Source organism: Balaenoptera acutorostrata, chromosome 17 (assembly GCF_949987535.1).
Source record: "Balaenoptera acutorostrata chromosome 17, mBalAcu1.1, whole genome shotgun sequence".
In the NCBI taxonomy this organism is placed as follows: Eukaryota; Metazoa; Chordata; class Mammalia; order Artiodactyla; family Balaenopteridae; genus Balaenoptera; species Balaenoptera acutorostrata.
In genome coordinates this window covers 3354422-3379965 of record NC_080080.1, presented here as the reverse complement: position 1 = coordinate 3379965, position 25544 = coordinate 3354422, and the positions used below count along the sequence as shown (strand labels likewise).

Genomic DNA, 25544 nt, shown 5'->3' with positions numbered 1-25544 from the left:
AAAATGTGACAGCATTTTACAAAGCACAACTTGAATCAAAGAAATGGTGAGCATCACCAGAAAGCACAGGGTCGTTTTAGCACTCTTACCCTCACTATGCCCTCTGTCTTAGGGAACAGCTTAGAAACACTCATTTTTCAAGGTGTTCAGGTGGTTTAATACTTGTGAATGAGGTTTTTTATGAGATCTTTATAGACTCCAAGAAACTCTCCTGCTGGCGTGAATGTAAGGAATCTCCACCAAGGTTATGGGATGTGCGTCGTGCTTGGCCTTGAGCTCCACGGTACAGGGCAAAGGCTCTGCTGTGGAGTCAGTTACACATCCTGAATCTCAGCTTCCTTGTGTATAAAATGGGGTCACACCATCCACCCCACTCCTTCATTCACTCCACACTGTTCTAGCAGGGGGGAGACGGGCAGGACGGGAACATAAACAGAGGGACGCATCGAGGCGCTGTGAAGGGCAACCGGCAGTGAGGGGAGAGTGGGGAGAAGCGGCCTGTGAGGTGCAGGTCAGAGGCGGCCTCTCTGAGCGGGGCCCACAGACTGAGCGAGGTGGGCAGGCGGGTGAGCTCTAGGCAGAGGCGCAGCGAGCAGAGCCCTGAGACTGGAACAAGACAGCATGTCCAAAGAACAGAAAGCGGCCGTGTGGCTGGAGCCGAGGAGCAGGAGTGGAAAGGTGGGAGGTGAGCGGGAAAGGCAGAAGGAGCGTGGCTGGCACTGCCAGGAGAGCCCGCCGTCCGGCTACGGGGTGTGACAGGACACGTGCATCCTGGGAAGAAGGGCCTCAGGAAGTCAGGACGCCTTCGCCTACATCGGGGTAAGAAGTTAAAAGGAGGAAAAAAGAAGAGAGAAGGAGAAGCGAGCACTGACTTGCAGAAGCTTCGCAGGTCTTCTACTGAAACTCCAACCAGTGACGGGCCTCTCAATCCTTTAGCTCTGTCACTGCGACTTGCAGGCACCACGATCTCAAAATGCGAGGGGCCCGAGGAGGGGAAAGCTGGCCAGGAATGAGGCCTGCCGCACGGCCAGGCTTTGGCAAGGGCACGGAGGGAGCCCTGGGGTCTGCAGTGAGGAAGGAAAGGAGCAGCCGTGGGCTGGGACGCGGCCGGGGAGCCGAGCAAGAAGAAAAGCGCCCTAGAGATTCTCAGGAGCGAGCGTTCCGCTCCCGGTCCCGTCCGCCCCGAGACAAGCTCATCTCTCCCTGCTGAGTCACCAGGCATCTCAGAAGTGGCGATCGTTAGCGCACTACAAAACCAGCGCTATGGGCTTCCCTGGTGGCGCAGTGGTTGAGAATCTGCCTGCTAATGCAGGGGACGCGGGTTCGAGCCCTGGTCTGGGAAGATCCCACATGCCACGGAGCAGCTGGGCCCGTGAGCCACAACTACTGAGCCTGCGCGTCTGGAGCCTGTGCCCCGCAACGGGAGGGGCCGCGATAGTGAGAGGCCCGCGCACCGCGATGAAGAGTGGCCCCCACTTGCCGTAACTAGAGAAAGCCCTCGCACGAACCGAAGACCCAACACAGCCAAAAATGAAGAAATAAATAAATAAAGTAGCTATAAAATTAAAAAAAAAAAAAAAAAAAACCAGCGCTGCCGGCGCTCAAAAGGGAAAATGCTACGATGTCCTTATGCCCCAGTCAGTCCTGAACGTAAGTCAACCTTTAATCTCCTTTGATGATTCAGAAGTTACTCCAGGCCTTGGGAAATCACCCTAATCTCCAAGTACCTCTCTTCTGTAGTTTACATAAGTCTCAGATAATAGAGGTCTTCTGGTTTCTAGAACTTCCACAAAAACTGTCTTTTACGAAACAGATACCAAAAAGTCAGGTCTATAGGCAATGGCCTGGCTAAGGTAGCAAAATGAATAAACCTGTATGAGGGTATATACACACATGCACAAATGAACTGCAATCAAGCCTCATGCTTTAAAATCTAGAAGAGCCACCAGGAGCTGGGCAGCAGAGCACAGCCAGAAAGCCAGGATGAGCGGCCTACCTATTTTCCTGTTCCGCTCTTCCCCACGGTTGTGTGCGATGATCGGTGAGTAGATGAAGGGGCTCTTGGTCGACATGCTCTGGCCCAGCAAGCTTTTCATTTTCTGTGGCCGGAGGCTGGCAGGAAGGTTCAACAGTTTCACACGCCTGTGGTTTCAAAGGGAACAAAAATACTTCAGCTGCTTGTTCGCTTGGGTTCAGCGTAAATACGACCAGATACCAGATGTTAGAATGACAGTAAATCAAGCAGCAGATAAACTGAGGGGAGGAAAAGTACTCAATCTCGCAGGACAAAGCAGAAGAAGGCTGCACACGACCCCTCCAGACCATCCCAGGGAGAGAAGACGTCCACGGCCGGGCAGCAGCCGCGGCCCTGGGCCACTGCACTGGGGCCAGAGGGGCCAGCGGAAGCCTGGACTGCCGCACCTGCCAGCTGCACGCCTCTGGGCACAGGCCCTGCCTCCCCTACACTCAGGCTCCTGGTCTGTAAGATGCAGATACGCGCCCTCCCTCACAGAACCACTGTGAGGACTCAACAAAGCGCTCTGGGTACCATGCCCACCGCTCAGCAGAAGTTGGTTCCCTCCTCTGCCTCCCCGCTTCCTGAAGGGCAGGCCCGCAGCAAAGAGAAGTGCAGACCTTGACCCGTACGACCCAAAGGTACCACGAGTGAAGGGTAGCAGCACCGTTGGCTTCCATCTGCACAGTCTGTATCTTATTAAATTGCTTTCCCAGCTGTGGATGTCTGCTAATCGATACCCACGCTGGGGTCGATCAGCTGGCCAGGGTACCCAGGGCCTCATTTGTCTCTCCAGCACTGGTGCAATACGTCAAGGCAGAGCTCTCGATAAATGTTGCATGAATGAACTCCCAAAAGCTGGATTTCAACCTCAGCTTCTAAATCTTCCAAAACCATATATTTAAGGCTAAGCAGTTTATCCCTAACAGTTGCAAATCCCAGCCCTTTGTGCACATTCAAAAAATACCAGCTGTGGGGCTTCCCTGGTGGCGCAGTGGTTGAGAATCTGCCTGCTAATGCAGGGGACACGGGTTCGAGCCCTGGTCTGGGAAGATCCCACATGCCGCGGAGCAACTAGGCCCGTGAGCCACAAGTACTGAGCCTGCGCGTCTGGAGCCTGTGCTTCGCAACAAGAGAGGCCGCGATAGTGAGAGGCCTACGCACCGCGATGAAGAGTGGCCCCCGCTTGCCGCAACTAGAGAAAGCCCTTGCACAGAAACGAAGACCCAACACAGCCATAAATAAATTAAAAAAAAAAAAAAAAAAAAATACCAGCTGTGCTGCACTGGGACGAGGGTGGGCAAGCCCTTGCACTGGCCGAGGTGCCACGTGTGATGTGCATCTAACACCCACCACGTCCAACCCAGGGGGATCCGCCTGCTCCTGAGAAGCAGCTTCAGCAGACACAGACCTGACTGCAGCCTCAAGGACCTACCAGCTGGGCAGCGGGCACAGACGGCTTCATCGCCCCAGACCTCAACCCTCTCACTTACGAAATAGGAAAAATAATAGGTACCTGATAATGCTCTGCAGGAGGAGGACACCTCCTTTCCCCGGTTCCATGTTTCCATGAGGAGGGACATCCTTAGGGTAGTGGTCCTAACCTCGCTCTTGCCCACCTTCACTCCTCCCAAAGGAGGTGGTAAATTTGGAAGGAGAACCAGCGCGTGCACCGCTCAGGCCCTGCCGAGAGCACGTATTCAGTCCTGCTCTCTGCACGGACGGAACAGGGCCTGTCCCACGAAAAAGCGTACCGTCACCCGGCTCTGCCAGAGGCTGGGGAACAGGTGGACAGCCCTGAGCCACTGCCATCCACCTGAGACAGACGTTTCTTTCTGCTGATTCCAAACTCAGGCAGAGAAGGGGAGTGGTCTGAAGCAGAGACCTTCGAACCTTCGCAGGGTACTTTGAGGACTGAGTTAATATGCATCAAGCACCTGTAATAGTGCCTGTCACCTAGCAGGTGCACAAAAGCCTTTCTCTTTCCTCCCTAAAACAACACTCGTTTACAGGCACAGAGAGCCAAGTCCCTGCGCAAAGATCACAACACTGCACAGGGACAAAGAAACGAAGCGTTGGTCCCAGTGATGTTGAGAGCAGCCTGGGAACCTTAGACCAGCACCGCCTACTCGAGCCTTTAAGTTTACTCATCTGTAAAATGATCCCATTTTCTTGCAACACAAATAGCATTCTACTCTGTGCCACCATCGCCACCTAAAAATGAGATGTCATCTGTGATTCTAGGAATCATGTACACAGGCACAGAAATTCCAGATCACATAAAAGGTTATTAAAATATGCAGAGGAATTCTGAGGGCATGGTCAGCCAGAAAAGTAACCCGACAAGCAGTCATGGCATTCATTTATAACTCAAAATCTAGCATCAAATGTCTGTTTATAAAATGCACCCAGAAAAATAATCATTCAAGGCACCTGACCTAAAGGAAATATAATTCACTTAGCATAAATTTCTGCAGAACTAATAATATTATATTTGGTTTATGAAGCTGCCAACAGTAAAGAAGAATTCCAGGGATGAAGTGTCCAAACCAAGGATTATTTTTAGGGATTCCACTTGGAAACAGTTGACATTTTAAAACCTGACTTCTCAGTATACCGTGGCTAATTAGGACCATGCAAAGCAGTGGTGGAACACTAATTAGGAAAGTGATATTATACATATTGGTGAGAAGAATGACATAGGAAAAAACAGCTCACTTTTTCTTTCTTGGTTTTTAATTCCTCAACCTTATTCACAGGGGAAACATATCTAAGAACCTCCTGGATATCTCTGCACAGATGGGCAATGGCCAAAGCTGGCCACGCCTGTCCACATTTGGAACAACGTGAAGGTCACCCACCGTCCCGAGTCCGGGCATGACGGAGACAGCTGGAGAGGACCCACCACGCCAGCCAGGGCAGTAGTGCAAGGCTTCCTGCTCGGACTCCCCAACGACACCACACATTTCTCATTTTCTTCGAGAAGCTCAGGTTTGAGAAATTCGTAAGGAGGGTGTGGGCCTGGCGATTACACCCAGTGTGACAGAAGATTCAGGACGTGGCTGTGAACCTGGTGAGATCACAGAGCCACATCCTGGTCGGCATCCGGGAGGCTGGCCTTGCCCTGCTTCACAAACCAAGAAAAACTGCCCTGGTGGCGTGGCCTCTAAGCCCCTTTTTGAATGAACACCTGAAATCCTTCCTCAAATACAATTAACTTAAAAGTTGAAGTTTTAAAAGTACCAAGGCCACTCAAAATGACTCCAAGCTCGTCCGGCCTGGAGGGTTTCGATCCTTATCAATTAAAGCAGCCTCATCCACCCTGGCTCTCTGCCAGGCTGAAGCTCAAGGTCAGTTCATCAAAGAAACAATCAGTTCATCCCCACCCCACCCCCGTCTCGCCCCAAATTAAAGACCCACTGGTTTCCTGTAAATGGCATCTAAACTCTACCTCAATTTCTTCTTTAATAATTCACAACTTGTAGTGTGTGAACAATCTACATGATTATTAGTGGCTTTTGTGTACATTATTGTTTTTGTGAATTCTGTAAGGAGTAACATGAACTTCCCTCTGCTTTAACTCTGGACAGTAGTAACGGATATGGGTTTGGCAGCCTCCTGGCACATGGGATCTTGGCATGTTGACCATCACTGAGTCCCTGGCCCTTAGCATTGAGCCAAGCACATCTTAGGCACTCTACAAATATCTGATTAATTGAATTTTAGAACAGAATTAAAACAGGGATCTATATTGGCCCTTTTTTAAATTAAATTGCATCGTGATTGCTTGACACAATTTTTGGGTGAACCCAGTTCATGCTCCCATGCTACACAGAACAAGTAAATATTTTCCTATAAATTGATGAAAGCCTTTACTGTCAAAAACAAGGAAAGTCCTCACCAGAAAAAAAGCCTCCACTCATCTCTTCCAAAACCAGAAGTATAAATATGAGGCACCACTAACATTAAATTAGCTCATGTCTAACAATTCTATTCAGCAAGTCTGATCATTTACTCATGAATGTGGACATTTTTTCAGGAGCTTCGGTCTTCAAAGCCCTTCCTATAGCTACAGGGGGTGTCTTGCAATGCTTGGCTTGAATTTTTTTTTTGAATTAAACTGACTTAAACATTAAGTCCATGTTTTCCAGGCATAGGTCCTTGAAACATTTGGTTAGAACATTAAAATAGTCCCAGACTAGTTTTCTAAGAAAAAACACTGGCCGGGTCCATGGGTACTGTGTCAGCCCTCTCCAGAGAGAGATGAGGAACACTGATTGTGTGAGAGAGCAACAATCCCACACGCAGTGTGGACACAACCATTCCACACAAAATCACACAACACCTACCCTGCTCCAGGTCCTGACTCAACACCAGAAATATGGGTCTGCCACCCTCAGTCAGCATCACAGAGCACCTACCATCGCCCTTTTTTTTCTCCTGAGAATATAACTGAATTCTCTGCTGCCTGACTCTTGCCAAAAGCCGACTTACGAGAAATCACCTTCATGAAGGAGTGCTTGATGTATAAACAGTCCGTCCATTATGCTACGTATGGCTGGGACAGTCCAGACTGCTGTATTAGAGTGCTCGTCTTAGCTCAGGCTGCTTTAACAGAATACCATAGTCCGGGCATCTTAAACAACAATACTCATTTCTCACAGTCTGGAGGCTGAAGTCTGAGATCAGTGTGCCGGCACGATCGGGTTCTGCTGAGGGCCCTCTCCCTGGCTCACAGACATGGTCACTGTATCCTCATGTGGAGAAGGGAAAGAGCTCTGGTCCCTTCATCTCCTTATAAGGGCACTAATCCCATCATGGGGACCCCATCCTCGTGACCCCATCTAAACCTAATCAGCCCCCAAAGGCCCCACCTCCAAATACCATCCCATTGGGGTTAGGTCATTGGCAGATGAATTTTGGGGGGACATATACACACAGTCCACAGCAGAGCTGCATGTTTGGACCACACTGCTCTGTCCTCTGGGAGAGCTGGGTATACTCAACCCCCTCTGGCATCAAGCCTGTAGTCTGCACTGAGGAATGCCACAAACAAAACAACCATGAGAACCTGCTTCAGATTTTTGTAGGGATATTTTTGAGGACATTATTCAATACGTTCTCTTTAAGAGAACCCACAAGAGGGGTTTCCACAAGCCTCCTTACTGTGAAGAGGTGTATTTCTCCAGTGTGACTGGTTTGTGTCTGCTTATAAGACAGAGAATCTTGTAACCAATCACATTTCCTCCTATACCCATTGTTAGTTATATTATTGACATGTGATTAATAGAATCATGCTTTTCCCCATCTCCAGCCATTATGTAGGACCCTTACTTACCTTTCACTCTGGTGACTTTATTTTTAACATAACGTTTCTATGAGCTGCCCCAAATGTTTTATGAAAACATGGCAAAATGTGTACCTGCATCACAATTACTTGAAACCATTCTGGGGTGAGCCCAGTTCATGCTAGACTAAGATCTGAAGGGCAAGCTTAGTTGTTGATAAGAATAGATGGGAAAGAAGCTTCCTTCCCCTTTCCCTCCTGCCCCAGCAATTCAGCCCTGAGTCCATTAGGGAGGGCAGAGCCAGGTACGCATCTGAGCAGCCGACAGGGCAGAGGGCACGCTGGCCGGAGTGGGGCAAGAGGGGCCTGGGGGGCTGGGGCAGCAGCACAGCATGGCCATCAGAGCTCCCCATGGGGAGGGAGGTCAACCTGATAACCACTGGTAACCAGCAGGGGAACTGACCAAATGAGTAACCATACTGAGGCTAATGGGAGACAGGTTTCCCCCAGTCTGAGAAGGGAGTTACAGATATAAGAAAACCAGAAGGACCCCCTAAGATGTTGGGTGGAATTGGAGGTATCAGTATGAACTCACGGTTTCCTATACGCAGAAACAGATACAGAAATAACCGTGGACATGAACATGCAGTGAGTAACGTCTGTATATAAGTAGATACTGCCTAGTTCTATCCACTGCGAGCAGCAACACCCCGACAGTAAGGAGCACACACAGCACCCAGATCCTAACTTAAACTCCATTCTCCACTGAAAGAACCAGGGCTCTTGGAAGAAATGGCTAACGCAGGGCTGGGAGCAGGGACTCAGATCTGAGTCCATAACGCCAGCAGAGGCAGTGGGGAGCAAAGGGCACTTGTGGAGGCTCCTGAGAGAAAGAAGCTTTGTCTTTGTCCCACAGGTGTCGCCTCTCTCTTCTCCTGGACGCTGCAGGATGAGGAGCTGCTGCTGCCACCCTGATGCCACCCGGGGCCTGAGACTAAAGCCTCACTGCAGGGGGCACAGCTGAGAGGAGAGAAGACAGGTTGTGATGAGGGGCCTGAAGCCTGGCTCCAGCCCTGCCTGAATCCCTCCCCTGGACTTTGTAGGCGTATGTGCCGTAAGTTCCCTTTTGCCTAAGACAGTCTGGGTCAGGTATTCTGCCAACTGCTATGCAGAGAATCCTGATGGATAGATCTGTTCATTCGCTCAACACACATGAGCACCCAAGGGCTACAAAGACAAAGCCCTCTTCAGGTAGCCCTCAGTCAAAAAGAACAAAGACGTATTGTATAATCAAGTTCTGTAAATGAAACAGAAGAAAGACATAAGAGATACTGCTGGCTGGCTAACCCAGCACCATTTCTGACCCCCTTCTCCCTATCCCACCTACATTACAGAGACTGAGAGAGCTAAACATGTGTTTCCTCAGCCTCTCTTACAACTAGCGGTGGCCACGAGATGCACTCCTGGTCAAGGAGACTGGGGCAGAAGCCTACTACGAATCTGTCCAGATCATTTTTGCTTTCCTAGTAAACAAAAGATAGGCTCCCTGGCCCTGCCCCTTCTTCCTTCATCCTGTCTTGGATGTAGATGTGTTATCTGGAGCTGCAGCAGCCATTTGGTCATCAGGAGGTAAAGACAGAGTTGCAGAGAGGCCACCTGTTTCCAAGTTCTTAATAAATAAGAAAAATCACCTCTTATTTGTGATCCACTGCTAGGTTTTCTACTCTTTGCCCTGAAATAATTGGTAATTTATACAGAAGGTGTAATTATTTCTATCTGGGTGGCTCTAGAAAAAGGCTTTATGGAGGAGATAATCCTTGAACTAAATCTTGAAAGATGCCTGAATGTCACCAGGCAGAGCAGAGGAGGGAAAGGCACGGCAAGCAGAAGGCAGAGCCTGAGCAGAGGAACGAAACCCGCCGCACGTTCTGCCTACGCAGTGATTCCAGAAGGCTGTGCAGGGCTGCGGGTCCCAGGGAATAAGGAAGGGGCTCACAGTCAGTCCGGAGACAGAGCAGGCTGCAGATGGTCTTGTAAGCCACACAACGCAAGCGAGGTGGAGGCGCTCCCCCGGGCCTGTGCGCAGGGGTGAGCAGTCCAGGGAAGTGGGCCCTACCGGACGCGGGTAAGTGTGAGCGCCACGAGGCCTGGTTGGTCTCCACTGCACAGAGGGCCACGTCTCGGCCATGACACCGGGCAGACACGGGTTTGCGGGGCTCTGCCGGCAGACAGGCACGTGACCATGGCAGCTCTGCGATGGCCCTGGCCTGATTCTCTCGTCTATAAGACACACTTCACAGGCGATGGCTGCGACTTAACGAGATGACGGACCAGGTACACAGCCAACCCAAACCAGGAACTCTTCCAAAGATCTGCATCCCTGATCAGACCAAAGACAGACGCTGGGAGCGAAGCTCATCTTCCGCACCCCGGCCAGCCTGTCCTACCTGACGATGGGAAGTTTGGTGAAGGGCACCGGGGGCAGCGTGAGGCCATCGGGGAGGGTGATGAGCTCCATGGTTCCGGGACACTTGGAGGTATAGTTCTCCAGGCTTTGCGTCACGTCCTTTTTTTCTGATGAGAAAATAAAAACAAAATAAAGGTTAATTAAACCAAAGAAAAAGGGGGGAGGGGGGTTGTTTTGCTCTATTTTATTTTTTTGAGCAAAAATTAAATTCTTAACCCAAATCCTTAACAGTCCAGTGAGTCCAGTCTTCTGACAGAAATAAAGGGGCAGTGACCAAGAGACAAAAAGAAAATAGCAGCTTTATTCAATTTATTTAAATAATCACTAGCAGCTGCTCCATTTAAGGGCCTGTGTATAAAAAGGAAATTAAGTTACCATCTTCTAGGAGATTTCATTTTCCAAGATAATGGATCCTTATCAAATTCCAAGAAGGTCAATGGGCAGGCAGGACTGGAGAATATTTTATTACTTAATAAATATTTTTCCAGCAATTACTAGGTACCAAGCAAAATGCCAGGCCCTGTCCCCAAGGAGTGTACAGTCCATCTGTATAACAGATATTTAAGCAAATAATTACAAATCAGTATTTTTATGTAAAAGTAGAGCTTTGTGAGATAAGGCTGGTTTTCTCCACCCCATCCCCGTCCCTTTCACTAGGAGAGAGGAGAAGAGGATGCAAGGAATAGTGAATAATGTTTGCCTATCACCCATGACGCACCCTAGACACGTGCTCACGGGCTCTGTAACACTCCGGAGCTCAAGGGCGCTTCCTGCTGGAAAACTCCAAGTAACTCGGGAAGGCAGGCATCAACTGTGCCCATTTTGCAAACGAGAAAACCGAGCCCAACTGAAGTTAAAGGTCGTGTCAAAAATCCCGTGTTTGGCCCTCAGCCTGTGGTCTCCTCACTCCCACGCTGTTTGGAAGAATTCAGGAGTCAGGAATCGGGGGTTCGCTCCTGGCCTGTTTCCTGTCACTGCTGGCAGGGAGGGTGGAGGACCTGGAGAGAAGAGGGACAGAGGGGCGCAGCCATGGGGGCGAGACTTCGGGCCATGAAGTTAGACCAGGTTCCAGTACACGGCTTGGTCTTTCCCCATCCGTGGTGTGACCACCTGAGGGGAAACCTTAACCTCCCATCTAAAGAATTTCTAAGGGTGAATTAAAAACAGTGGCTGGTGGACATGAGATTGAGCTCAGAGGAACGATGACACCGTCACCACCGTCATACCGGTGCCTGCAGGGAATGCGAGGATGTCACAGAGAGTGGTACAGGGCTGCTCGGTGAGGCTGCAGGCTCCACTGACCGGCGACCACACAAAACAAGATCCAGGCAGAGAATGCCTAGATCTCAGGCACATATATTAATGGGTTAACTGTGCCACGGGGCTTTTCTGTGCCTAAGCATCATTCCTTAGAGAGCAGGAGGGCAGAAAAGCAACCAGAATTAATCTGGATATGACACAGTAATGTTAATTTGCAGCATGAACAAAATTCTTTAAATAATCAAATCATCTTCAATTTACAGGTGACAAATCTCCCAAGGGGCTCCCGCTGATAACATATAAGTGACTTAATTTGCCTAATGTTGGGTAGAGCACTCGTGGTTTAGGTACCTTATTATAAGGCTGAATTACGCTCTCCCAGTAAACCCTGCTGAAATGAAGAAAGGAATGAACCTATTAGTGACGCCCGATGCCACCTGCAAAGTTACCCAAGAGGGAACAGTACCCGGGGTGTCCTGCTCAGCTGGCTGCAGAGAACAGGACAGACACGCGGGGACGCAGACAGCCATGGGCCTCACTGCAGGATCTCCTACTGGGAACCTCCCATGTCTGTGCTTTAGCCTCTTCTTTGGGGCACTGTTCGCTGGAAGCCTTTCCCATGTTGGGTATAAGACTGGCTGTGGAAGCCAGGTGAAGCGGTCAACACCCCATATGCATTTATTCCCCTCGGTTTCAACAGGGCCCTGCTCTCCAGCTGTGCCTGTGACTCCAGCACACATGCTTTCTTTTTACTCCATCGGGCGAAATACTAATCTTCTGCGGAGACGGCAGAGGGACAGCCACCTGCCTCCGGAGCAGAGAAGGAGATCTGGGGATACAATCAACTCATGAGATGCTTTACAGCTAATTCTCCCACCGCCATGGCCCTCATCACATCACCCCCGGAGCACCGCTGCCTCCTGGGTCCTCTTCCCTGCTTTCCCACTACCTGACAACTTCACTGTCACTTTAGTGGGGTTTCCAGGGTTAAATGCTTATGTTCAATTGTCAGTGTGGTCCATCCGTTAGAAAGTTCTCATCAACCTCTCTCCTGATGGATTTGAGCATCTGCTGTACGTTGTTGCCCAGATCTATTTTTATCAAGGATTACAAAGTGGTAATTTTTTAATTCTCTAATTAAAAAGGATTTTCCCTCATCAACCGTTTGGTGATCCTGAAACAGACGACACAGAAAGGAGGGCTGACAAATGAGTCTTTCCCTTCATTTACTGGAGAGAGAACTGGTGTCCCTACCACCTCCAATGATGACCAGTAAGTCGTACATGACTCAGTGTCACCATGCACTGGTGGATTTTTATATGTTTGGTATTTCAGTTGGCTTCCATCACATTCTTTTTTGATGTTCAAACTGTCCCATCTTTGGCCAGTGGGAGCCCTTGCAGGTTGGTTCCTATGTCTTTAGAGAAGGCCCAAGATTGTCAACAGCTTGCTATCTTTCTGGCTCATTTCCAGCCTCAGGCCTAGAATCCATTTTCCAAGGAGCGCAGGATCCTTTCAGTGTTTAGAGATCAGAATCTGGAGGCTGGGTGCTCAACGCCACCAGATTCTCCTTGTCTCTCTAGGTCTTGACAAAACACAGGTCCGCTTACCAAATTTTTTAAGTGGTGAGACTGTGATTTTTTCTTTAAATTTCGTTTAAGTTCTGACAGCTAAAAATCAAGGTCATTGGACTACAAGTTCCTTAAAGGGAGAGCATCTTGTCACCTTTTTTGGTTTTCCCCTAATTTGTCAAGAGTATTTAGATGACAAAAGGTGTTAAAGAGCTATGTGTTAGTTGGCTGGCCTCATTTATCCAAAGAGGTAGGACAGAATCAATCTGCGGGCAAGAGTTAAATAAAATAATAAAATGAACACAGGTGCTCCGTCCACACAGTGCAGAGTAACAGCCGCTGATTCACCAGCAGAAGCCAGGCTGTGCAGGCTGACCACCTCCTCACCTTTTCTTTGTGCACCTCACGCGGTGGAAACCACAAAGGGGCTCTGGGTGCCACGTGTCGACACTAAGGACCGTGGCCCCCACCGAGGTGATTCTTCTCCAGGTGTTTTCTACTTCAACAAGCAGCTGAAATAATCATGTGATGCATTCCACCACTCACTACTACTTGTATCACTTTTTCTTCACTCATCAAGTTACTGTTTTCCTTCCTCTTTGTTTAACCTTACCTGACTTTACTCATTCAAGCCCTCATCCACTCAGCTTCCATCAAACACCTACTATACGCCCACAGCATTGAGCACCAGGCACACAGAAGCACGACAGGCTCTACTTTTGGGGTGTCCCAAGTTGAAAGAGCACACGATGTCAAGAAGACATTACGACTCCTTATCAGTGACTTTACAGAGAGGCAGGATCAAAGTCTGGGAGAAGAGCACATGGGACATGTAATTTGGCCAAAGAAGGTTTTATAGAAGAGGCAACATTTGGTCTTTGCCAAGGGTCCTGGGACTCAGAGCAAAAACAATGAGTGCGTTATTTGGACCTTTTGCTATGTTAAAAGGAAAATATGACAAAAATACGGACAGAGGATGAATAAGGACATATGCAGCAGCACAGGGACCTGCCATGGGAAAGGCGAGGGGACTGCTGCGGGCGAGGACGGTACTGGCTTTGCGGTACACTGACTGTCAAATATTGATACTTTACACAGGTCTTCAATGCGGGACCTTCTCTGGAACATAGGACTCCTCAGAGACTTGTGACAGTTGCTGTAGAAATTTCACTACTGACAACACATGATGAATACACGGTTGCTGGGCAGAAAAGGAGGCTTCACGTCCAAGGGAAGAAATGTAGAAACACTCAGAGACAAAAAATGACAGACTAAGCTCAGATCTGCTGCAGGCAGTTTTCACTTCTACAATATGTCCACAGGGACCAGCACTGTTCTTAGCACAAAGTGCTGCAGAAATACTTGCAGTCCTTACCCACAATTACACATACTGAGCACGTGCTCTGCACCGAATCTTGTGCTAGGCTCTCCAGAGTATAAAATCTTCAAGGCAAGGGATCCTGCGACACAGCAGAACTTCAAAATGTTTTCATGTGAAATAGGTATATACCCTCCCACAAAATTCCTGTCCTGGAAGGAGAGCCTGGGCATTATTATCTCCCTTTTAAAGGTGATAAAAATGAACTCAGGGACAACCTGGGAAATTTGATTGTGGAATAGTGCTAAATGCTACCAAAAATAATTATTAATGTTTGGGTATAACATTAACATTGTGGTTATATTAGGAAATGTCCATTTTTTTTTTAGCAATGCATACTAAAGAGTAAAGGTGTAAAATGAAATGATGCCTCTGGGACTTTCTTTAAAATAATTCAACAAATAGAAAAAGTAAGAGATGAAGTAAATATATAAAGATCTTGATAACCATCGAATCTGGGTGACTATTACATGCAGATTCATTTTATTGTTCCTTACACCTCTATGTTTGAAATTATTTCATAGTAAAAATATTTAATGAGCTTGAGGAAGTGAAATGATTTGCTCGAGGTCATACAGAGAGGAACAGATTTGAGACTCAGATCCCAGCTGACTGAGTCTTCCCATCCCCACAGATTAGGCCTGACCACAGAGAGCCGGAGCTACCAAAACGGATAAGAGAGCTCAAGGCCATGGTGGCTGCTCACCTTTGTTCCATGTGCCAAACTGGAATGAAGCCTGTGATCAATCTGAACGTGCTCCTAAGCACGTGATGTGGTCAGTGGGAAGTGATGACTCCTTAATTAATTTCACTAAAAATCAACTGTCTTAGTCTACTCTGGCTGCCATAACGAAAGACCATGGATGGTAGCTTAAACAATAAACATTTACTTCTCACAGTTCTGGAGGCTGGGAAGTCCAAGATCAAGGTGCCAGTGGATGCAATTCCTGGTTTTCAGACATCCACTTCTCACTGCGTCCTCACCTGGCCTTTCCTCAGGTGCATGGGCACAGAGGGAGAAAGAGCTCTGTGTCTCCTCGTCTTCTTGTAGGGCACTAATCCCAACATGAGAGTCCCACCCGCTTGACCTAATCTAAACCCAATCACCTCCCAAAGACCCCACCTCCAAATACAATCACACTGGGAGTCAGGACTTCAATACATGAATTTGGAGGGGACACAAACATTTAGCCCATAACATCAATAGATCTTATTCAATTCCAAACAAAACATCCAACAATTATTTCAGCCCAACTAGAGCACCTAATGCACTTGAGAGTTTTTTCCAACCCAGAAATTGAAAAAATCATGAAAACAGAACATTTTTAATAAACGCCTAGTTGCCACCAAACTAGAATGTTCCTTATAGAAGCAGAAAATATGATCACCAAAACTTTTGATCACAGGCCATTTGCCATTTCAAGACTTGACCCTGACATGAAAACCAGCACATCATGATTTTACAGTTTGTCTATTCTTGTCTCTTCTAAGTAATAATCTGAGACAACCATGTGCACATTAAGTCAGTTATGATATTAAAAACAGGTAGAGAATAGAAATAAGAGAAAAAAGTACATTTTTTCTTCCAAATATGAAATAAGAAAACTAAAGGAAGAGGAGGGGGAAAAAAAGAAGAATATAGGGAAGAGGAGAAAAAAAAAAAGAATACAGAGGAAAAAGTACAGGTATGGCCTGATACAGTCTGAAATGATACTTTGAGGATCGATTCTGACACCTTCACTTATAGAAATAAAAAACACAGTTAGTCTTTGAGTTGCTTTCATAAGAATATTATTGATCTTTCCATATCATAATGCTGAGACCTCTTAGAGGGTCCCAGTAAGCAGGACCCCTCTTGTCCAGCTCGTTTCTAAAAATAAGTTGACAACAAAACAAAGAGAAAAGATAGAGGCTAAAATATCACCATTACTACCATGTACAGACCATGCTAAAGGCCACAACACGGTTTCTTAGAAAGTGCAACTCCTTGCTGACACCAAGAATTGGGCAGATAGACCTTCCTGCCTAGACACAGGCTGTGCTGAACTGGGCACGCCCCTACCGCCCACCCAGGGGAGGCCAGGCCTGACCTCCAGCACTGAGCACAGAGAAGCACTTCCCGAGAGGAAGCAGAGCAGAGCGGATCACACTGGTTACTGGGACCAATCCTGCCATCAGGTAAATCATTCTACCTCTCCAGGGATGGAGTGGGGAGGCCTGCACTCACTCTGAGTTCCCTTCAAGGGAAAGGGACATTAGGGATTGTGAAGATTATGATTCTCCACTCACAAATAAGTGTATGTTATGCCATTTTACTAAGACATAAGTGAGCTTCAGGAAGAGGAAGTGATGAGCTCAAAGCCACAAAACTAGTAGTCTGGGAAGGTGGGGATCACCCTCAATCCGGGATCTCTGTAACACTACACCTGTTCATCCAACAGCACCTCACTGCCATGAAAAAGTTAATCTCCATTACAAACATCACTGTGACAACTTCCACTTCTGGAGTAGCTCATAGCAAACAACACTCCCACCAAGAAGTAAAAGAGCTAACGAAAAGTATTACAGAAGAGGAGGGGGCACTGGAGAGTTGTCAAGGCAACAAAGATTTGAGAGTCCAGAGGGAAGGGACACTCATGAAGATGAACCCCGTTCCTGCATCCACGTCATCCCTGGGAGTGTGTGTGGATTCTAGGCATGGAGAGAACCACCGCCAAGAGGCTGAGCAGCCAGCAGAGCCGGCGGCATCCTCACGGGGCAGGGAGAGCAACTGCATGTCACCGAGCCAGCGGGCCCGGAGCCAGGTGCCCGGGAGGAGCCGGGTCCCCGGACTCGCTGCACGGGTTCCCCTGGGGCTTTTTCCAATCAGCTCTGCCGGACAGAAGGCTGCCAAATCCATCTGAAAGTGACTCAGAAGAGAGGGCAGTTCAAACGGAAAGAGTGACACCAGATGGCCTTGCCACACTATGGGAACAGCTGCATGAGTTATAATAGGGGCCTTTTAAAAACCCATCAGAAGGGGAACATAAATGAACTAAATTCTGGAAAGTGGCAAGCCTTTCCCAGGAGAGAAGACCCACAGCTGCTTTCGTCCCTGGCAGAGCAGTAGGAGGAAATGAGGAGTCAGACAAAGAGGAAGGGAAGGAGAAAAGCGCTGAACTTTTCACAAACTACTCCCAACTGCCCATGGTGGGGACAATGGATTCCAACTCACAGGAGCCCAGTCACCAAGCAAGTCTACACACTCATCCTTCCCCTGGGCCTTCGCAGAGGGTGTAGCACACTGCAGGCTGGGGGCTGAGAGGAAGACCCCCTCCTGAGGTGCTCAGAACCTTCCCCAGATGTAAGGCAGCTGCCCGCAGAAATCTGGGCAAGCCAGGAGAGCTGAGAGGCGCACTGAGGTGCGATGCACTTTCTCCAAGTAAAAGCAGAGAGGCCTGCTGAGCCCGGGGCAGGAGAATGAGAGGGACCCCTTCCTCCAAGGCCAAGGCCATTAAAGGCCGGAGCAGGACAGAGGAGCTGAAAGAAATCCCTCCAAGGCACCAGGGACATTCACTGCGAGCAAGAAAGTGGCCTACAGAAAGCTGAGGCAGGGTGGAGAGGAAGCACACAGAATGCAGAAAGCCAGAAGTGGGACTGGAGACCAAAGAGAGCCCCCCTAAACCCACCAACTGTGCCACCTGGCTTAGAGCAGAGAACGATGGCCTGTGGTGGGAAAGCTGGCGGCTGGCTGTAAAGCACAGGGGGACCCCCACAGTCTCCCCTGCACCCACAGCCCACGCCCTGTAAAAGGTCTAATCCTGACCCCACCCTCCAAACGCCATGAGCTATCAGTGAGCCACAGCAAAGCCTACGCCCAGCTCAGCTACACGTTAGACTTGGCAAGGATCCGACAGTGAAGCCAACAGAAGAGGCAGCGCCTTTTTCTGAGGGTCAGCATTATTCACCTCACTCTCCACTGGTCTTTAATACACCAAGTACAAAAAGGGAAGTAGTATAATATTATTTGAAGGTAGACTGTGGTCAGAGATGCACACTGTAATCTCTAGAGCAAGTAAGAAAAAAATAGAGATGTGGCTTTAAAGCCAATAGAGAAGACAAAATAGAACACAGAAAATATTTTCTTCTCCTAAATAAAGGCAGAAAAGGAGAAAAAGAAGAAAACAAAGACAAACAGAAAACAAATATCAAGATGGTAGACTTAAACTCATCCATATAAGACTTAGATTAAAAAAAAACAAGACCTGGGCTTCCCTGGTGGCGCAGTGGTTGAGAACCTGCCTGCCAATGCAGGGGACACGGGTTCGAGCCCTGGTCTGGGAAGATCCCACGTGCCGCAGAGCAACTAGGCCCGTGAGCCACAACTACTGAGCCTGCGCGTCTGGAGCCTGTGCTCCACAACGAGAGAGGCCGCGATAGTGAGAGGCCCGCGCACTGTGATGAGGAGTGGCCCCCACTTGCCACAACGAGAGAGGGCCCTTGCACAGAAACGAAGACCCAACACAGCCATAAATAATAAATAAATAAATAAAATAAAAAATAAAAATTGAGATGTGATTCATATGCCATAAAATTCATTAAAAAAAAAAAAAAAAAAAACAAGACCTAACCACATGGACTTTACACTCTTATGGAACAGTCTTTAAATGTGAAGATACAGGGAAAATAAAAGAATGGGGACAAAAGACATACCACACAAACACAAGAAGTAAACATAATGAATCTACTGCAGCAATATTAATATTAAACAAAGGAGATTTCAATGTAAGCAAAGGGATAAACAGGTACATTTCACAATGGAAAAAAGAGTCAATTCATTAAGAAGGTATAATACTACTAAATGCTCAGCCATAAAAAAGAATGAAATAATGCCATTTGCAGCAACATGGATGGACCTAAAGATTATCATACTAAGTGAAGTCAGAGAAAGGCAAATATCGTATGACATCACTTACATGTGGAATCTAAAATATGATACAAATGAACATATTTATGAAACAAACAGACTCACAGACACAGAAAACAAACATGGTTACCAAAGGGGAAAGGGGAGGGGGGGATAAATTAGGAGTTTCGGATTAGCAGATACAAACTACTATATATAAAATAAACAACAAGGTCCTACTATATAGCACAGGGAACTATATTCAATATCTTATAATAAACATAATGGAAAAGACTATGAAAAATAATATATACTTGTATAACTGAATCACTTTGCTGTACACCAGAAACTAACACAACATTGTAAATCAACTATACTTCAATTTAAAAAAATACTAAATATATATGTACTCCACAATAGAGCTTCAAAATACATGAAGCAAGACCTGATGGAATTAAAGGAATAGAAAGATTCACAATTTTTCTACAGTTGGAGGCTTTAACACCCCTCCAATAAAATAATTAACAGTAGCAGACAATCAATAAAGATGTAGATGACTTGAGCAAATTATCAAACAACTTCTCCTAATTAGCATTTATAGAACACTATACCCATCAACTGCAGAATACAAATTCTTTTCAAGGGCTCACAGACAGTTCATCAGGATAGTCCATATGCTGGGCCATAAGGCAATTCTCAATAAATCTAAATACACTGAAATCACACACAGTATGTACTTTAACCATACGTCATTAAAACAGAAATCAGTGACAACAGCACATCTACCAAAGTTCCAAATACTTGAAAATTAAGCAACATACACGTAGGTCCAAAAGAACACAACGGAAATGTTTTAAAATATTTCTAACTGAATGGTAATAAAAATACAACTTATCAAAATGTGTAAGATATGCCTGAAGCAGCACTTAGAGGGAAATTAATAGTTTTAAATGATGATATTAGAAAAGAAGAAAGGCCCAAAATAAGTTAAGTCTCCAATGTAAAAGCTACGAAAAAAAAACGAACCACAAAACTAAACCCCAAGTCAGTAGAAAGGAGATAATCAGTGAAATAGAAAACAGAGAACGATTTTCAAAAATCATCCAAAAAGTTGGTTCTTTGAAAAGATTAATAGAATTTATATACCCCTAGCAAGGCTGATCAAGAAAAAAGGAGAAAAACATAAATCACCATTTTGGAGAATAAGAAGGGGGCATATCCTACATTCATTAAGAGGACAACAAGAGAATGTCATAAATGACCATATGCCAACAAATTTGACACCTGAGATGAAAAAGACAAGTTCCTTAGGGGAAAAATAACCAAAAACGACACAAGAAAAAACTATCTTAATAACCCCATATTTATTAAAGAAATTGAATCTGTAATCAAGAACTATCCCACAAAAACTGCTATCCCAGATGGCTTCACTCATTAATTCTATCAAACATTTAGGAAAGAAATAAAAAAGTCTTTCAAACTCTTTCAGGAAACAGAGAACGGAATACTTTCCAACCTGTGTTATATAGCAAGCATAGCCCCAATACCAAAATCTGACAAACAATTAAAAGAAAATCAAATTATATACCAGAAGCAGCATGAAATTTTCAGCAATCTCATGGAACTAAAGAGACAGATGTGAGAGTTAGGGACCCACCAAGGAGAAGGGACCCCAGGAAACTTCCCAGGTTCTCGGTTACCACCCACAATGGGCTGCACAATAAGAGTCGGGGGGTAAGCCCAGACCTTTTAAAAAACTGCTGCAAGGAGCCTCAAGCCAGTTTGGTGCCTGATTAGACTGAAGTCATCCACCCTCCTGCTACCTGCCAGAAGAGAAGAGAAATCCTCTTTGAAAGAAGATGACATCATAAAGAACCCTGCAGTTTTCTACATAATATCCAACATTTAACTTAAAAATGACTAGGTATACTAATTAACGGGACCAATTTAAAAAAAAAAACAGATAATAGAAACAGGCCCAGAAGTGACCCAGATATTGGTGTCATCGAACATAAACTTTAAAATAAGTAATTAATATGGTTTTTAAAAAAAGATAAGATGATGAATTTCACTAGAGAATTGATACTTACAAAAAATAATCAAACAGGAATTCTAGGAATAAAAGATACAACTTAAATTAAGAGATCAATACATGGATCTAAGCAGCTAAGACACAGCAGAAAGGTCAGTAAAACATGACCATATTTACATCTTCTCATCTTTTTAATGACAAGTTAGGTAGGAACACCTAAATGGTGTACATTTTTTTCTTCAAAGAACTGCTGTTTTCAGGTCCAACCCACAGCATAGTTTCAAATGTTCTGTAACGTGGTAGATGGGCTTTAAAAGTTACCCAGGAAACAAAATGAACCCAAATTAAGCCTGGAGCAAAGAAATAAATTGATCAGAAAATCGCTATAATCCTTTGTATTCTGTGGAAACTCAAAACTCTTTAACCAGATAGGAGAGTAACATGGCTGTGAGTCTCCATCTTGAGTCTTATCTCCTTGTTACATTTTTAATTCATAATACCAAACACAATTATTTTGTAAGTTAATATAATTGCTTTTAAAAGTCTAAAATAATGTCAACACCTTTAACCTGAAATTAAATTCACTGGGTTAGTCTGAAAGAATAATTGTTATGGTAAATTTAAATCAGTGTATAGAAAATCATAACCCAGGAAACATTTTTTAAACCCTTTGCTCTTGTGATATGAGGTTCATTAATTCTTCCCAGACCTTCCTACTTCAAAAATAGGGTCTCACTGGGGCTTCCCACCATTCAGTGGTTAAGAATCCGCCTGCCAATGCAGGGGACACAGGTTCGAGCCCTGGTCTGGGAAGATCCCACATGCTGCAGAGCAACTAAGCCCGTGCGGCACAACTACTGAGCCTGCGCTCTAGAGCCCACGAGCCACAACTACTGAGCCCACGTGCCACAACTACTGAAGCCCGCATGCCTAGAGCCCGTGCTCTGCAACAAGAGAAGCCACTGCAATGAGAAGCACACACACCACAATGAAGAGTAGCCCCCGCTAGCCGCATTTAGAGAAAGCCCATGCGCAGCAACAAAGACCCAACATGGACAAAAATTAACAGCTAAAATAAAAAAAAAATAGGGACTCATAGATAGAATTTACACCAATGTGCTATTTTAAAGATCCAAGTCATCTATCCATTTTACATATTAATTGACATTACCAAGATTAAGGTCTGTAATTTTCACATTTTTACATTGCAAGTAATAGAAATGTAACTGAAATTGGCTTAAACAATAAGGGGATTTCTTTGTTCAATGAACTGTAAGTCCAGCACAAGGTCAGGCTTCAGGGTCAGCCTGATTCAGAAGCTCAGGGACATTATCAAGGACCTAGTTTCTTTCCCTTTCTCCGCCCTACTTGCAGTGGTGTCAGCTCTTCCTCATGGACGCAGACGGCTGCCGACAACTCCCAGGAAGAACATGCTTGCTCATGCATGTCCACGGCGTGTGTGAGAGAGAGGCCAGGGGAGCTTTGGGAAGCTTTTTCAAAAAGGCAAGAAAGCGTCTTTCTCAAAAGCACCAAGCAAGCCTGTCCTCCTGTTTCACCAGCCAAACTGTAACATGCCCGGAGAATGATACTCCCCTGATTAGGTTAGGACTGGATTCAGATTCCTCTACAGTACAATGGCCACTAAGAGGGAAGCACTGATTCACAAATAGAAAACAGAAATCAGGGTAGTTTCTAATAGGTGGGGATTAATGTAGGAAGGCCCTAAAGACCACTGCAGTCATTACTTCCCAGTGCCTCCACTTGGTGCTCGGCTCTGTCATATTGGGTTTGCTGGTTCAGAGGCAGGGCACATAACATACAGGTGGCCTGTATGCCTCCTCAGCAGCAATGACCACGAAGCACCTCAACCACTAATGATCAGGTGATCACTTTGCCTGTCCCCCAACCCCATGCTCTGACACCCATGGCAAGCGGTTCCCAACATGCTAACGTCTCAACAACTTCTCTCCATTCAGTCAGAAAACATCCTTAATGATGACTTTGTGCATTACTTACTTTCTCTTTTGGTCATAAAAAGAAACATGATGGAGTGACGCAGAAGACAACTGTAGGACCCCCGTGCACTACTGTAAAATGGAGCAATCATTGCGGAAAACAGTATGGCAGTTGCTCAAAAAGTTAAGCACTGAGTTACCGTGGGATCCAGCAATTCCACTTCTGGGGATCTACCCAAAAGAACTGAAAGCAGGGATTCAAACAGATACTTGTACGCCATGTCCATAGCAGCCTTATTCAAAACTGCCAAGAGCGGAGAAGCAGCCCAAGTGTCCGTCAATGGATGAATAAACAAAATTTGGTATATCCGTAAAATGGAATATTACTCAGCCTTACAAAGGAGGAACATTCTGATCTACGTTCCAACATAGATGAACCTTAAGGACATTATGCTAAGGGAAATAAGCTAGTCACAAAAAGAAAAAATACTATATAGATTCTACCTATACAAGGTACCTAGAACAGTCAAATCCATACAGACAGAAAGTAGAGTAGACATTACTAGGGGCTGGTAGCAGGGATGAGAGTTATTGTTTAGTGGGTACAGAGCTACTGTTTGAGATGATTAAAAAGTTCCAGAAATGGATAGTGATGACAGCACAACATTATGAATACACTAGATGCCAATGAATTGTACACTTATAAATAGAATGGCAAATTTTATGTCTATCTTACCACAATTTTTTAAAATATCAATGAAAAACTAATAATAGTACGTGCCAAGCATGGTAAAAGGTCCTGTAGATACAGAGATATTTAGACACAATCAAGGATGCCACAATCTAATTAACTCTACATATTATTTATGATTTAGAGTAAAAAGGATTTGATGTCCGAATGGACACAGGCATTGCAGAGGATGTGGGAGACAAGCCTGTCACCAAGAGGAAGGGCTCTGGAGTGACAGGTGGAGGACAGGGTCATTGACCAAGATGCAAACCCAGGATAAGAGAAAAGTCAGGGGTCATCTGATCTGAAGACAGTGGTTTAGACATGTCGAATGTGAAGCATGCAGGTACTACCCAGAAGGATGAAAAGACCCAAAAAGCTGTTGGACGATGATTAGGAAAGTAGACTCAGAACAAGATGGAATCCCAAGCACCACAAAAATCAGCAAAGATAACACTTCCTAGGTGAAGTGTAAAGGTGACGGAAGGAAAACAGAGGGTCTAAGGACAACATTCCGGGGAACACAGAGGTTAAGGGCAGTGAGAAAAGAAGAACTAGTAAATGGGTTTGAAAAGAAACAATCCTAGAAGTTCAGGATGAGACTCAAGAAGCCAAAAGATGAGTTTTTCTGGAAAGAAGAGAAATGGAGGTGAAAAGGATAGAAAGGTCAATTAGGATGAGACTAAAAACCCATCGCCACATGTAGGAGTTACATGCTCATCTGCCATCTTCAAAAGAAACTAGTGGGTGCAGGAACCCAACAGCAACAAATTAAGAATCAGGTGGGAAGTGAGTAGGCGATGGCTGGTCCCCTGGGCAGCAAGTTAAAGCACCTACAGGCAGCAGCATAAAAGCCAGGTGCCCCAGAGGGGCTTCCCCTGCATTGTCATACTCAACAGTACCACTTACCCAGTAAGCAACACGCTACCCTTAGCCCAACTGTAGGGATGAGAACACTTAGCCAAGATCCCAGATCTTTTTTTTTTTTAATGTTTTAATGAGTTATTAAAGAATTATAATTTTTCAATAGTGTTGGTATTGTTATTTTTATTTATTTATTTTTTAACATGTAATATGTGGGAGGTTCTTGGTATTTTAATTATTATTTATTTATTTATTTATTTTTGGCTGTGTTGGGCCTTCGTTTCTGTGCGAGGGCTTTCTCCAGTTGCGGCAAGTGGGGGCCACTCTTCATCGCGGTGCGTGGGCCTCTCACCATCGTGGCCTCTCTTGTTGCGGAGCACAGGCTCCAGACGCTCAGGCTCAGTAGTTGTGGCTCACGGGCCTAGTTGCTCCGCAGCATGTGGGATCTTCCCAGACCAGGGCTCGAACCCGTGCCCTGCATCGGCAGGCAGATTCTCAACCACTGCGCCACCAGGGAAGCCCCAAGAATTATAATTTTTTGCTGTGATAGTGATGTTGTTTTTATGGGATGGATTTATTTATCTATCTATCTATCTATCTATTTATTTATTTATTTAGCTGTGCTGGGTCTTAGTTGCTGTGTGTGGGATCTAGTTCCCAGACCAGGGATCGAACCCAGGATCTATCTATCTATCTATCTATCTATCTATCTATTTATTTAGCTGTGCTGGGTCTTAGTTGCTGTGTGTGGGATCTAGTTCCCTGACCAGGGATCGAACCCAGGCACCCCGCATTGGGAGCACAGAGTCTTAACTACTGGACCACCAGGGAAGTCCCCCAGATCTCTCTTCTGAGGTCACATTGCCAGTGAGCAGGCTGAGATTTCAAGTCCGGGGTCCTCACACCTAGTGCTCTTCCCACCATTCAGAGTGACTTCCTTGGGCATCATTGTGCCCATTTTACAGATAGGGAATTTGAGGCTTGGAATGGTCACGTGAACTCTCCTGGGGTCATGCCAGTAATAAGTTGCTAAATTATATTCATACTCAGAGCTATGAGCTCAAACTTTTTGCTTTTTCCATTTCATTGTGCTGCCCACCC

The 25544-nt window shown here is 46.0% G+C and overlaps 1 protein-coding gene across 6 annotated transcripts in view; it reads right to left on the bottom strand.

Moving 5' to 3' along the window:
• The window catches only part of TRAPPC9 (trafficking protein particle complex subunit 9), a 560212-nt gene that overhangs the window by 396502 nt on the left and 138166 nt on the right, over positions 1 to 25544 (bottom strand). For all 6 annotated transcript variants that reach the window (XM_057531917.1, XM_057531923.1, XM_057531919.1 and 3 more), the window contains 2 exons: positions 9749 to 9875; positions 1997 to 2142 (listed from right to left, as the gene is read on the bottom strand). In XM_057531917.1, the coding sequence (XP_057387900.1) occupies positions 1997 to 2142; positions 9749 to 9875 (273 nt within the window). The remainder of the gene's footprint in view (positions 1 to 1996; positions 2143 to 9748; positions 9876 to 25544) is intronic.